The sequence below is a fragment of the Vollenhovia emeryi genome, unplaced genomic scaffold, assembly GCF_000949405.1.
Source record: "Vollenhovia emeryi isolate VEMERY1.0 unplaced genomic scaffold, V.emery_V1.0 DF939129.1, whole genome shotgun sequence".
Lineage (NCBI taxonomy): Eukaryota > Metazoa > Arthropoda > Insecta > Hymenoptera > Formicidae > Vollenhovia > Vollenhovia emeryi.
This window is the reverse complement of record NW_011967237.1, coordinates 666,956-682,796: the sequence shown is the minus strand read 5'-3', so window position 1 is coordinate 682,796 and position 15,841 is coordinate 666,956. Positions and strand designations below refer to the sequence as shown.

Genomic DNA, 15,841 nt, shown 5'->3' with positions numbered 1-15,841 from the left:
TGTAATAGTACCCTGACTCGGCTACTGACACGGACTCCCGACTCTGATTCAACCAATCACAGCAAAGCACCGGCCGACCCTGACTGCCGACTCGGGAATAGACGCCACTCTAATTGGTGGAATCATAGTCGGGAGTCTGAGGCATTGGTCGAGTCAGAGTCGGGAGTCTGTAGTCTGATACGGGCTTAACGTAAATAAAAGTCGGAGCGTAAGGCAAGTGTAAGTAGAGACTGACAGAAGAGCAAATGAAACTCCTAGAAAGCGTAAATAGAAACGGCGGAACTTCTTGAAGTGCTTCTTTTACATTCCGAATTCAATTTACGCGTCTTAGAAGTTTCATTTGAACCTCGTCATTCTGTGCTTACATTTTGCTTACGCCCCGAACTTAATTTTCGCCAGGGATTTGACATCGATCGGTCATTTCTCGCTGGAAAGTCACGATCGACTTCTTAAGGAACGAGAGAAAAGATTAGAAACATCTCTTACTTTTGACACTGAAGAGCTGTCAGCTGATAAGATTTGCGTCATACAAAAATTCTACGGTTCATACGGGGTGTCTCATTTTAAATAATCACAATAATTTGAAAACACTTGTGACCGGGAACATGTCGTAAACAACTCCACGTTTAAATTTATATCTCACGAATAATTCAATGAATGTTTTAAAACTCAAATAAAACGCTGACTCAACATTTAAACAAATTTCTTCTAAATTTTCGCCAGGGCTGGGGGGCAACACGCGAAAACAATGTCGTGCGGTTGGCTGAAAAGAAATTTGACAAACGCAGGTGCAGACAAACGCGGCGCCCTGCGTACGGCCGTGCCCCAGGCCGGGTCACGTGGCCGTCAATGGCACTTCTCGCGCGTGCGCACCGGGAGCGCTCCGTCTCGTTTGTTTGTCCGGCGCGGTTTCGGAATTATCGCCTCGCTCGCGGCTCGCCGCGCTGCGGCCAGTTAGTTTCGAGAGGCGAGACGATGAGGCTCGCCGACGCTCGCACGACCACGATTCGATGTCGCAACGACCAAGCCGCCTTCCGCACAGCGCTTTTTACCCCTTGGCGACAGGAGTCAGCCGGAGCGCGTTTCGCTCTCGCGTTGCAGCAAGCGGCGTAAAGCGGAGTAGTACTGCGCCTTCCAACGCAGGACTGGGTGTCCAGCGCGAAGAGAAAGAAAAGAAAGCGAAACGACAACGGCGAAACGAGGGTGGAGAGCGGGAAGAAGGGGTTGACCGGGCGAAAGGGCCGGTTCGGAGGGCGAGCAACGAACGCGGAAAGACGCCGAGGAGGCTCGACCTTACGACTCGAAAGTGAATCGAGAGAATCGAAGACAGGCTCGACAGGGCCGCGGAGCGTAACGACGAGGGGCGGGATACTATCGGCCGTGGGAGAATTTCGCGACGGAACGCGACTGGGGAGGAAGACGCGCGTAACAGCGGGCGAGGAGGTGCAAGTATCCGCGGCGAAGTAGACACGGGGAAAGTTCGGAGCGCGTGGCACTTCGAGGGACGCGGCAAGCGTCTCGCTGATCACTGTTTACTCTCCCGGCCCGAGGGGGGAGTAGCGCTCCCCCCTGGCGACCCTCCGCGGCAAGGGCCGAAGATGTGGTGCTCCCCGCGCGAGAGCGTCCAGACGAGCGAGCGCGCTCATGGGGTCGGGAAGGGACGGGGGGACGACGAGTTCGCGGCGACGAGTAACGTCGATTCCGGATTCCTGTCGGCCGGCAGCATGCAGGACAGCGGCGAGGTCCGCGACTGCGGGGCGCCGCGGCCGCAGCGAGAGGAGGACGACCGGCGGATGAGGGACGAGAGCCGGCGGGCCGCGCCGGGGGCGACGACCTCGCGAGCGTCGCCGGTCGCGGGGTCGCAGCCAGCGCGGCTCGTCGACAGCGGCGTCGTGGACGTCGACCTCAGCGAGGGCCTGAACCAGCTCGCCCTGAGGCAGCGGCGACCCGGCCCGGCTTTGCCCGCCGCGGCACCGGGAAACGACCCTCCGCTCGAGCCGCACCGGCAGGACGGTGTCAACAAGCTCGCGAACACCTGGCGGCTCTACGAGCAGGACAAGGAGGGCGACACGTGAGTTGGACGTTTTCACAATTTGCGACGCGATAATGCAATCAGACTCAATTCACGCGTCCGGACAGATCGCCCTTGGCGCGTTTGTGATCTTCCCCCCCCCCCCATGTTTCTACCGTTGGTATTTTACATTTGATCGGTAGTAGACGTTTAGAATGTAGCAAGTTCTCATCCGATCACTTGAACTTGCAGCGAATGCGGTTGCTTGCACTGATGCGCACTGGAAATGCACACGAAGGCTTGTTTACAGTCAATTTTTATATTTCAGAGTCATCTTAAATATTCCTTGAAATATTTCGTAGCCGGTAAAATGACCTGTGTAGCAGCCACACGGATAATGTTTTGGCTAAATACTCTTCGAATGTATTTAAGACAAAGTTAAATATAAAAATAACAGTGTGCACTCAGCGCAAGAATTCGAATTTGCTATTAGGAAATTGTGTGGAGTCTCCTTCATGCAGGCTGTACGTAAATTATTTTGTTATAGTAGGATATTATTAATCCTGGAGCGAAGGGTATAAATTAAGGCTTCCCAATCCACGGGTTCGAGTAAAGCTTTCCGGCCTGACAATTTCGATGTTCCCTATCTAAAAAAGGCATTGCGAGTTCATTGTTGTCGCTTTTCCACGATGCCGATTGGCTCTCTCGAAACTCGATCGAGTGTCGATCTTGTTGCGAGTCGTTCTCTTCGACTCGCGGTTTTGACAGTTTGTATTTAAGAGGATTATTTTGATAGTTTATGTTTCGATCTCGTTGCGAGTCGTTCACTTCGACTTGCGGTTTCGACAGTTTGTATTTAAGAGGGTTATTTTGACAGTTTATGTAATATAATGTGGAAGAACAATGGCGCGCGCGAAGCGCGCGCTTGTGTTGTTCTAGTATAATATAAAAGAAATGATATGTAGTTTTTTAAAAACGACCTGCACTGCGCCAATGTTTTTATTTAAAAAACTACATATCATTGGTTTTATACTCCTGGCGATATTAAATCTATTTGCGAATATAAATGAATGTAAATATCTTTCTGAAAGCTTGTTTAATATCTTAATTAAGGTAGTTCTTTCCTAACTATATTAGTTAAAATGAGACTCGATTAATGAAGTTAATAGACACTGGATTGTTTTATACTAAATTCAAGAACAGATTTTTAAACGCTATCGCTTCTCTTAGAATGTTAAAAGTCGATAAAATAAAAAAGAGTTACGGAAAGTGACATAGCTTAGCAGAGCGTTGATCGTGGCAGCATCACATTTCATCGTGAATGCGATCAATTGTGAGAAGATATTTTAATTATCGTAATGGAAAAGCGTTCTTATAAAAAAGAAAGTGTCAGAGCAGAAGCGAAAACGCAAGAAACACTGAAAACCAAAAAACAAAGAGAATAGCATAACTTACGTTGTCACATCCGCAAAGCATTGCCGTGCACGAAAAAGTTGACCTAGCCAAATTTTTCTTTGGATTTATCATACTCTGATACCGTACGGTCAGCGTCGTTGAAATTTAAACACGCACTTCTTTAAACATTCGACTACTTTTGCTCGATTTTTTGTTTCAATCCTTGTTATAGATTTCTTGCTACTGACAAATACATGTCCAAGTGTCCGATTTTCTGCCTTGGCAGCCAATGGCGATAAGCGAAATGTTAAAAACAGTTAATTTTATGTGATTATATCTCGGAAACTATACGGTAAATCAAACCCAAATTTTACACACATACGTATTGGTGTCTAAATTAGTTTTTGCTGCGAGTTTAAAGAAAATCTGTAACTTCGTCATTTTTTACCTAACTACCTTAAATTGATTATATCAATTTCGTTACGCGTGTACTATCTCGGCCTCGGCTTGAGATTTGTATTTCACGTTTCGGCGCACACAGTTTGCTGAGCTGGCAGAAACGTATACTTACGTACAAATATTAAGCACGGAGAGCCAGCCCTGTATAAGCACATTTACTTGTGTTATTATTGAAAATATTTTGCTTTCGTGTGATTTTAAAAAATGAAGCTTGTGCGGTCCGCCGACCATTGTAGAAATTTCAACGTGTTCCTCTTTACAAAATAGGTTGGGGACATGTCAGCTGATGTTCTTCAAGTGTCTAATGTCGGCAGAAGTGCCTGGAATAATAGAGAGCTAGGTCAAGTAAATATACGCAGCCTCTGTGTTTATCGACGAGGATAGAAACGACGACATTTGAGATAGACGACAGTTTCCAGCGACGTGTAAATCGCTGAGTAACTTTGATATTGCGATTATCGCCATTATGCATAGAGATCGAGTCTTAGAGGCTATTTGCGAGATCAGAAATAGATCAGCCGTTGAAAAATCATGCATTACCGGCGAGATCTTGTATAAATAATTTATGACATAATTTCATTCAATCGAAATTCATTTGCACGCTCGGAAAGACCTCAGCTCGCCCCTGGTGCACCCCCGATTAATTTCTCCCGTATTTTTGGCCGCTAATATTTCACATTTGATCACGAGAACAGTGGTAAAAACACGGTTCAATTACCAAAAATTGTGGATATAGCAGAAGACTCGCGTAGCAAAACGCAATTCTCCTTCGATCTTCTTCGATCACCTAAAAAGACGTACAGAATTGAGGATATCTAATTCAATTTTTGTAATAGAAGGAAATCCATACTTCGTCCAAATTTATTACGTGCGCGAGATTTTTTTTAGGTTTCCGCGTACTTGAAAAAAAAACTGCGGAGAGAAAAAGGGAGAAAAACAACTCGTTTCACTTGATCTCTATCGTGTGAATAAACTGACCGACGAGTTCAACTAATCATCTTGCTTAATTATCTCGCGTGCAGCCTCTCCTTTTTTTACGGGACCGGCATATCATGTATTCAGAAGTTTCTTACAAAACTATGCATTGATTGCAATTACGTCAATGTTACGCATACCGATGCTCGCGCATCGGTATGCGTAACATTGACGTAAATCTAATGACTTAGATATTTACGTCAATATATACATATATATATTTTTAAGATATGACGACATTTGGCGAGGCTCGTTGACCGACTCGATTAAACTAGGTTCAATTAAAGCGAGTTTAGCGAATCAACAAATTAGAACGACACGCGGGAATTTCATAAAAGATGTTACGTCGACGGAAATTTTTAACGCCATATAATTATTACATTGGCGGAAAAGAAAAAAAATCGTACTTTCTTGAATTATATATAATAAGAGTTATAATAATAAATCTCTATCTAGGAAACAGTGGGGAATGGGACATGTATTTATATTAGCATTTTTGCTTAAAATGACCGATACTATCGCCTCTCAGAATATTGACCTTTCCTCCTGGAATACCCCGATTAAATTAGGTTCAATTAAAGGGAATTTAGCGAATCAACAAATTCGACCGATAAGCGGGAATTTCATAAAAGAGATTTAACGTCGTTGGAAATTTTTAACGCCGCACAATTATTACATCGACGGAAAAGAAAAGAAAATTGTACTTTCCTGAATTAAGAGTAAGTTAAAACAAATAAGACTAAGACGCCCGCCGTGCCTCAAGTCAGCTGACTAATACCGGCAGCTCATTCTCACGCAACGCATTCGTTATCACAGACAATTGCACATCGCGATCATGCAGAGCTACGTGGAGGCTGCGCTCGTTTTGATAAGGCTGGCGCCTGATCCATTACTGTTGGACACCTGCAACGATGTCCATCAATCGCCTTTATATCTGGCGGTGCTGATGAGCCAGTCGCTCATCGTCAGACGGCTGATTCTGGCGGGCGCGGATCCGTCTGTCAGGAATATCCGCGGGGACACGGCCCTCCATCTGGCCTGCAACAGAGGAGATCTCGCATGCGCCAAGGCCCTCACGGACCCGCTGTCGCCGATGGAGAGGAACCAGTTGATGCCCGGACAGACGGTACCGGCCTTACCTCAGAACTTGGAGCAACGTAACTACAACGGTACGTGACTGGGGGAAATCTTATAAGTCGCCAGGAGTGATTAAAGACTTCAGAAGATTACTCGACCATGTCTGGCAAGTTTTAATGCTTAAACTCACAACGTTTCGACCGTGGCTTGTGGCCCTTCTCAAGCGATCTAACAAAGAAATTACAAGCAGTTTTGATAAAGAGTTGACATCTACCTATGTAATATATAGGTCTTATATTAGCCACGACAATTGTCTCCCACTTTTGTAAATCTTTCCTACATTGATATCGCCAATCTTACGTTACTTCTCAATCTTTATACTTCTGACTTTAATTTGTGTATCAACTCTTTGTCAAAACTGCCTGTAATTTCTTTGTTAGGTCACTTGAGAAGTACCACAAACCGTGGTCGATACGTTGTGAGTTTAAACATAAAAATTTGCCAGACATGGTCAAGCGATCTTCTGAAGTTTTTACAACGGCACGTGTTAAACATTAGCCTGTTCCTCGGAACAATCGTTAACTCGCGACGAATAATGGAGACTAGGAACGGCAGGAACGTTTAGACAAAATTGAGAGGGAATTGTCAGGGTGGAACGGCGTTCGCGTTTGATTAAGCGAGCGCAACGAAGGACGCTTCGCCACTTCACTTCAACGGTCCGCGACTTTTCCTGCGGTTACAAGAGCTATTATATTTGGCAGCTTGCAACATAATTGCCGCGAAATCGCCGTAACGTTAAAATGCGAGGAAAAATAATTGACGTCGACGCGTGACGGTAGGCACAAAGGACGCCGCGACGGCAGGAAAATCCTGACTGCTTTTACCGCATAGAACAAGTCATGTGCGAGACTCGCACAGCGAACGATGATACCGCGGCTACGGGGAACCACGTGGCTTTCCTGTCATTTCGTCACTTTCATTTCGAGCACCACGCCCTTTTACGTGCGAGAGAAAAAGACACGTTCAATTGCTTTTGCAAAGGAAAAAAAATAATCCGATTGATAACGCAATTTGAATTTCAAACGCACAACTGTCGTATCGAGCGTTTTTCTCTCAACAATTTCTTTCTTATCAAGTCTGGAAATTCACTTTTCTATTCTTTCCATTGAAATGCGAACGGTTTGTCGATTACAAATAATTTAAGACGAAACGTTCCGCGACGGTAATTGTCGGAGTGACAGAAATGACGCTCTTCGCTTCACGAACTTTTATCCTAATAGAAATTTAATGTCCGACTTTTCAACGTTATAAATTGCAATATTTGTTGCGAGAATTCATTTTGATGGTTTTGTTATTACTCGCGATTGGCGACTAAGTACGCGGTACGTTCTGACAAGTCTCTCAAAGCCACAGCTTTATCGTACTTGTTCACGGAACTTTTAACCGAAGCCGCACTATTGTCGCGCTCTATCTAGATGCGATTCTTTTTGTCATAATAGCGTAGGAATTCCCCGAGAGTAAATACACCAGTACCTCTCGCCGATACATCCGTTATCGAGTCCGCGATCGGAAATGACTGCGTCTTGTTATCACCGTAAATCAATAATCGAGTAACAAAAATACAATCGGCGGCATTTCGCGTCTGCAGTTTGACCGCGTCCAACAATTCCGTCAGGTCTGCGAAATCTGATACCGGGGGAAGAGACGCGCGTGTCGCTAATTATGCAAATTAGACATTTGTGATAAGAAAAAGGAGAAAGAAAAACAGGAGGAAAAACCCGCGGCGTTAGATGTTTTGTGTCACTGCCCTTTCAAACTTTTACGACGAAGCGGCAAATAGAGAGACAGAGAGAGAGAGAAGGGGGGGAGGGGGGGGGAGAAAAAATCGCTCCGATCGGCAGAGATCGTTGCGAAATATTCACCGACTTTTTAAAAGTCTTGGAAATCCCGTCTAGCGTCATCGGCGCGTCCGATTCCGCTGCAAGCTCGTGCGACGCGGATAACGCACCTAGGCACGCATGCACGCACGTGCGAGAAGTGATGCAACCGATCGCTCGTTAATGCCTAAGGAGAACAAAAAGTCAGGATGATGTCAATTTGATGTCATATTGACCAAAATTTGACGTAAATTCGGTCGATACGACATCAAATTGACATCATCCTGACTTTTTGTTCTCCTTGGGCGAATTCGACGCGATCGAATTCGAGGGCGAAACAGCGAGCGTGTCAATAAAATTCTCTCCTCGCTTCTACGTGCATTTCGTTAGATAACTCGCACGTACACATCTAGATGTACAATTAAGGATGATGGAACGAGTCTTAAGTCCTTCTTCCGTGCGGCCGACAGATCGGTTATTCATTAGGAATACGCGTAATTGCGCTCCAAGGTCTGCTTGTTCTTTTTCCCGGTTTTTTTTTCTTCGAGAAATGCGCTTTCAATTTCGCAATTAAATTCAATGCAAATACTAAATTAACTTCCAAAACAGGCGACGGAAGACGAGCGACAAGTTCTGTGACGGGGATTACGTCAGCTGTGAATCGGATAAAATCGTTGTTGTTTTCGCGAAAGTAATTTCGCTGTAATTGATTCCCGATTATACGAACGCGCAACGTCGGTTGCCCGAGAAAAGGGACAATTGCTCGCAGCTCGGTTCACACATAGTTAAGTCAATCTTCGCGAGATTGTTGAGCTAAGCCGACGAAGTGTGCAACTGGGCCACTCTATTATCTACAATTTTTATCTTCGCCGCCGCGGACACTTCGACATCGGCGCGAGGCTCGTCGATAAAAGCGCGCGGGACTTTTCGAAAAAGTAGCTTACAGCGGCGCGAACGAGGGGCTGTTTTGCCACGCACGATGGAATTCGGCGTGGCCCTACGCTCGCGTGCGCGCGTGTTACATCACGCGTGGCGTCGCGACGCCAGCGCGCGGGATCGGGGCGTACGCGCGCGAGAGAGCAGATGTTCTTGATATTTAAAAATACCCGTGGAACTATTTGCATGCTGCTCGATATTCCCGCCTCGTCTCGTTCGGTCGGAAAACCCCACAGTGGCGTCGACGTCAGCGGGCCTTCGTCGAACTTCCGCCCTTAAAAAGTCAATTCATCCCGCGCCGTGATTAGCCCGAGTCACGCAACAGTGGTATCGAACCCCGAGTTTCTCACGTAAATTTAGACAAACAAGAATTCGACCAAGTTGCCGCGCGTGCTGTCTAAACTCTCCGAAAGTACGTTCTGCGATTTAAACTATCTCCTTGGCGCAGCCTCGTTGGCGCCGACAACCTTATTTGGAAAGCAGGCAATTAAGTCTATTAAGAGTAAAAGTAAAAAGGATTTGGGCTGCGAGGGTCAAACGTGCTCTCTAAAATTTGTGGAGTGAAAATACTGCCATGGAGTGAAATGTTTACTCCATTGGAGTTAATATTCACTCTGTTGGAGGAAATATTCACGCCAATAGGGTCAACATTTCACTCCATGGCAGTATTTTCACTCCACCAATTTTAGAGAGTGGTTATCAGTGCGGGTCGATCTAATATAATTCTTCCAATAAATAGTGGGTCTTGAATAATCGGAACTTGTAATCAAGAACCGTATTGGAACAATTATCTTAAATACGGTACATGGATTCACTTAGTAATTTAATTGGCCACCTCCACCTGTGCCAGGTCCTAAGTGGCTTTTACGTTTCTAATTTATTTATATCTTAAAAGGACCTAGTTAAAATTCGATTGTTTACATTTATATTAGATCGACACGCGTTAATAACCGCGTTTGACTCGCGCAGCTTGAATCCTTTTTACTTTTACTTTTAATTTCGCGAGTCCAGTTGCTCGTTTAATTGTACATTTTTTAATCTATAAATTCTTTCGACGTCTCCCATCGCGAACGATCCTGCGCAATTGTTACGCGACGATAAAACGGAAGCGACGCAGTGCGCTGTACACCTCGTACATCGCTACATTTATAAATATCCGACCGATTAGATTTATATTTCTATTTCTGCCATTGAAGGCGCGGTGACGTCGACGTAATACGCAAAGTACGCCGTCGAATTCCGCCAATGCGACTGGTAGCGCGGCGCCGTTAATTTTAGAAGTTACTTCGATCGGCGCGGGCCTAGTTTGGACCGCGGGACGCCAAGCGAAATCTCCGACGACAATGATTCACCGTGTACGTCTTCCTAGTTCTATCTATATCTCACGGCGAGTCGAAGCGTGCGACTGCACTGAGAAAAATGTCCGATTAAATATAATCGAATAATCCAAGTACATGATAACAAACGGATTTGTATGCCCGATGAAAAATGTGATCGGTTGTGCGATCGAATTCAATAGGCAGTTTGCATTTCACCGGGGTGTATACACGATTTAATCGGGGAAAGTTGATCGGAAAAATTAACCATCGGGAACGTCACTTAATTGGTTTATCCGATGGAAATTTTTCTCAGTGTAGCCATCAATATGCGTGTTCCGTCCCGTGTTCCTGGTTCCGTTCGAGAGAGACGGCAGGAAAGATCGAGAGATCGGATGAACTGAGAAAAATGTCCGGCTAAATATAATCGGATAATCCAATTACATAACAACAAACGGATATATCCAATTAAATTGCATATCCGGTGAAAAATATGATCGTTTTTTCAATCAAATTTCATCGGTGACTGCATTTCATCGGATAAATCTCATCGGATGTATCCATAATTTAATCGGAAAACGTAATCGGAAAAATTAGCCATCGGAAACACTATTTAATTGGTTTATCCGATGGAAATTTTTCTCAGTGTGCGAGTCGACGGATATCCACACTGAGAAAAATGTTCAATTGAATATAATCGGATAATCCAATTGCATAATAACAAACGGACATATTCGATTAAATTTCATACACTGAGAAAAATGTCCGATTAAATATAATCGGATAATCCTATTACATGATAACAAACGGATATATCCGATTAAATTGTATATCCGATGAAAAATTTGATCGGTTTTTCAATCAAATTTCATCGGTAATTGCATTTCATCGGATAAATTTCATCGGATATATCCATAATTTAATCGGAAAACGTAATCGGAAAAATTAACCATCGGACATACTATTTAATTGGTTTATCCGATGAAAATTTTTCTCAGTGTACCGATGAAAAATATGACCGGTTTTTCGATCAAATTTCATCGGTGATTGCATTTCATCGGATATGTACATAATTTAATCGGAAATTTTGCTCAGTGCAGTTGTTCGAACAATTCGAACGCGAAAGAGACATTCCCAGCGAGAAATGTCCCGTAGATCGATGTCGAATCGACATCAATTTGGCTGTGTCGATATCGATTTGACGTCGTTTCGACATCGATCGACGAATCATTTCTCACTGGGTTACATACAAAGACAAAGAGTGCCGCGCGCATACGCATAAATGATTGACGTTATCGTTGTTAATGGATGACCGACCTACTTGGGCAAGTTCTTATCACTCTTGAGACATTTCTCCTCTCCGTAAAATTATCCCCTCAAAAAAAATAGAGCGCGAGCGAACGCTCCTTACATTCGACATATTTTCATCGTACACCGCTTGATCTCCGCTTCCTGGATTCTGATTTCAGGTGAGATGTGCCTGCACGTGGCCGTCGCTAACGGACACGTGAACCTGGTGCGTCTTCTGCTGCGTCTCGGCGCCGATCTCGAGGCGAGGGAGGCGCTGAGCGGTAGAACGGCTCTTCACCTCGCGATAGAGCGCAAATGTCACACGGTAGTCAAATTCCTGCTGCAGGAGTGCAAGCCCTGCCTGGAAACACAGACGTACGGCGGCCTGACGGCGTACCAGCTGGCATTGAGCACCGACTGCCAGCTCGCCAAGGACCTGGTGGTGCGACACGGCGCAAAACCGGAGCCGCTGCCGGAGTCGGATTCGGAGAGCAGTTCTGAGAACAGTTCCGAGGACGAGGCTTACGGAGAGGCGAGTTACTTGCCCGCGATCGTCAAGATGCAAAACGCGGTCGAGGTGAACGTCTGAGGTCTACCCGCCGATCGGTATCCGATTAATTCGTCCAACGGGTCCCTTGCACGAAGTGCCCTTACGGAAAAGTACATACTGGGAAAAAAAGCACCGGATAATTACTAGAGTTCGATAAACGAGTCGTTAGAAATTACTGAGGCACAGTAATTTTCTAGTAATTATTTCGCTTACGTTTTTGCAAGAGCGTTTCAGATTACTGACCATGAATCTGAATGAAATAGATAATGGAACAAGAATGAAATAGGAAAAATACCCTGTTTTCACTAATAGATAGAATACGATCAGATTGCATAGATTACATGCAATTGCAGTGAAACTGCATATAATCTAATGTAATCTGGTCATATTCTTTTTGATATTTTAAAATACGGTATGCTATTTACGATACGCGCATACGCGCGAGGACGTGTTTCGAGCTGAAAACGATCGCGAAGTTACTTTAGCAGCGAATTAATACGAATGACTGCAGTGAATAAAGTTGAGTTTAGAGTTGAAAATGATTAAAACTATATCGCGATAATGATTTCATACATTAGACATAACAAGTGCACAAAGTTATATTCTACTTTTTAATGTATCGATGAAATCACGTTAATTAATTAGATGAGTTTCAATGATTGCTACTTAAAGATATATATACATTAATTTTGTTAAATTGAATAATAATCGCTATTCGCGACTCACGCTAATAATATAATCGCGATTTTGACGCCCTTACGACAACCTTCTAATTCGTACACTGAGAAAAATGTCCGATTAAATATAATCGGATAATCCATTTACATAATAACAAACGGATATATCCGAGTAAATTGTAATAATATCTGATGAAAAATATGATCGGTTTTTCGGTCAAAGATCGGTAACTGCATTTTGTCGGATAAATTTCATCGGGTGTGTCCATAATTTAATCAGAAAAGTGAACCATCGAAAACACTACTTCAATGGTTTATCCGATGGAAATTTTTCGCAGTGTAGAATTGAATTAGGATGAATAATAAGAAACGAGACAGAAAATTGTTAGACGAATTTAAGGAACTTTAGCTACAATTTGCATTATGCGTGCACGATTATCGAGATGCATCTGAACTAATGAGTATTATTATAAATAATTATAATGTTATTGCAGACTATTCAAATCGATATTAGCGGCATCGTATGCCGGAGGACAAGCGAATAAAGAGATAACGGAGATGCGTGTGGAAATCGAAGATCTCAGAAACGAACTTATACGCGATTAACGAATATTCGATTAACGAACGAAGCAACGACTTATGAACGTAGATTGTCCTAGTAGTTTCTTCCTTTTCGCAATATCCTGACGCGTGTTTCTGAAATGTGCTGTAAAAATAATACGAAGGACAATCCGTATGTCGGCACAGGTGTGGTCGGTTCTACGATTGAACAATTTGTGCGAATGCGATTGTTCCGCGTGACAGTGTGAGCACGAAAGATTTACGTTTTATTTTATACCGAGCGCGATATTTTATAATGTATATAGCGGAGTATGTAATAGAGAAAAGTATGCAATAGAGAAGCAGGGTAGACCGAGGCGAATCGGATCACAGGATCGAGACTATATTTGTTACATTCCGATCGAAACTTATTATTCTGGCGCGCGAGTTACTTCTCCTAAAACAAAAGCCAGCGCGTGCGCATTGTGCACAGTTTAGTATCGGTATTGAACGAAAAGCAATCCGATCTGCCTCGGACTGTCTACCCTGTGCGATAATGTAAATAGAAAAATATTGTGATCCGCGTTTGACGAGTGAATATCTACGAGAAGGAGGTTTTATTGCAAGTCGTAGATCGTAGAGTTGGACGCGAGGTTGGTACGTGGTACAAAATACATTTTAGGTCGAAGAGAAATAATCAAATTCTCGTTCTTGCGACTTGTAGCGGTACGACGTGTGCGTTATTAGTTGCGATGCTTTAATTAGCCGAGATAATGGGCCAGGTAGCTGTGCAATATACGCATGTATTTATATTAACATAGTAAAAGAAAAAGATCCAGAACAATACGTTAGTCGACTGCGAACGTTCGCCGGATCAGTGTTCATTTAGTGACTTTTAAGATTACGATCGCTTCCGTCAAAGAATATGTAATAAATCTTTCTCCCGTGTACATATTAGCCATCCTCCGTTATAATCACATAAATATATCATAGCCATGATGTATTAATGACAACGGCGACGACGCCGTTATTATTGTTATATTCCTGTATGTAAGAGCCACAATTATTTTTAATAAAAAAAAAGATACTGCGAAAAATTCAGAGCCCTCTCCTTCCCTCCATGCCCCATGCTGGTCGACTGACGTTATTATTTACGGCGCAAAAAATCACAAGGAGACGATATCGCTCCGGGTCAACACATTCTCACGAGGAAATCTGGAAATTCCCACGTCGCAAACACAGCATTATAGGTTTCGAGTTTAGAGGAAAGAACGTCTTTCAGATATGTATATTACCCCGGACAGTTCTGTACAACGAAAAAAGGATGTCGCTTAAAAATATATTGCGACAATATAAAAAACGGAATGGCACAAGATTCTTATACAATACCCAATACTCCTCGTCTCGGAGATCAATAATTCGCTATGCAATCTTAACGCGCAATTAGAAATTAAACAAATCTTGCACATTTGCTATTTTATACATAGACAGTGCAGAGTTTTTCCCAGAGAATATTCGATGTAACGGGGTTTTCGCAGAGGCGTAAGACGCGGCGGATGAATCGGCGCGGTTAAATCCGAAACGGCGACGTAAAAATCTAGAGCAAGGGCCGGCCGTCGCGTGTTATTTCGAGTTTCGTGTAATGGTCTAGGCATTCCAAGAAGCTCGCTTATTCCTTTTTCAGGGAGTTTGTTCCACAGAGAGGCAGAGAAAAAGAGGAAGAGAGAGAGAGAGAAGGAGAAAGAGAGAATTCGTGCAAGTTTCGGGGTATATTTGGATATCATAGAAACGACGGCTCTCGTCTGAGAGCGTGTTCCCCAACACGTAAGCGCGGAATAATTATAGTCGTGTCCGCGGTGGAATGCCGCTCCCGAGAAAGAGAGAGGAGAGAGAGAGAGAGAGAGAGAGAGAGAGAGAGAGAGAGAGAGAGAGAGAGAGAGAGAGGAGAGAGACGCGCTTATCCCCTCGCTTATCCTACGTAAAAGGGATTTCGATTAACGTAATCGGTGATAACTTCCGAAGTGATGCCTGCACTATTGTCTTATCGCGTGTTACGATAAGTACATGGTTGCTTAGTTCTTCACAGACGTCCTCAACTCATAAGACAAATCAAATCTGTCGAAGATTGAGATAAAGGCATGGACCTAAGAGTGCAGAAAATTTGAAGAATTAAAAATAACCTTCGTAAACCCACGATGTAGGAATATGAAGGAAAACGTATAATGAATGTAGCAAACAGCAATGAACAATTTGCCCCGAAAATTGGTTCTTACTGCATTCAATCGCTATTATACGTTCCGTCAAATTTTCTGTTCTTACAATTTGATCTATGCGTTTGTCATTCGCTCACACTTGACCGGAAATGAACGTAATTTGATACCGGAAATAACGTATTTTTAAATTACTGCTATATGCAATCGTTTGTATTTCGTATGGAGACGTTTAAGGTGCAACTGAAAAGATTTGTGAGTAATTCGTTTATTTCTAATTAATTAACTATTTTTCCACTGAGCCAGGATGGATAAATTAAACAAAGTATTTATACAGAATCGTTTGTATTTTGCATGAAGAATTGTGAAGTGTGATTAAAAAGGTTTGTGAGTGATCCAGATAATTTTACTTTTAAAGGAGGGAATTATAATCACAGGTTTTACTGCCTTTTGCATAAGTGCATTCCACAATAAACAATGTGCGATACATAAACACGATGAATATTAAAAAAATATTCTGAACGGATA

General features: G+C 43.4%; 1 protein-coding gene across 1 annotated transcript; it reads left to right on the top strand.

The window, feature by feature from the left end:
- Nucleotides 1-1,598: 1,598 nt before the first annotated feature.
- LOC105568494 (NF-kappa-B inhibitor cactus-like) lies at nucleotides 1,599-12,727 on the top strand. Its single transcript, XM_012024206.1, has 3 exons — nucleotides 1,599-2,071; nucleotides 5,657-6,009; nucleotides 11,516-12,727. Exons 1-3 carry the CDS (start codon nucleotides 1,599-1,601, stop codon nucleotides 11,923-11,925), a joined length of 1,236 nt encoding a protein of 411 aa, XP_011879596.1. The 3' UTR covers nucleotides 11,926-12,727.
- Nucleotides 12,728-15,841: the final 3,114 nt, after the last annotated feature.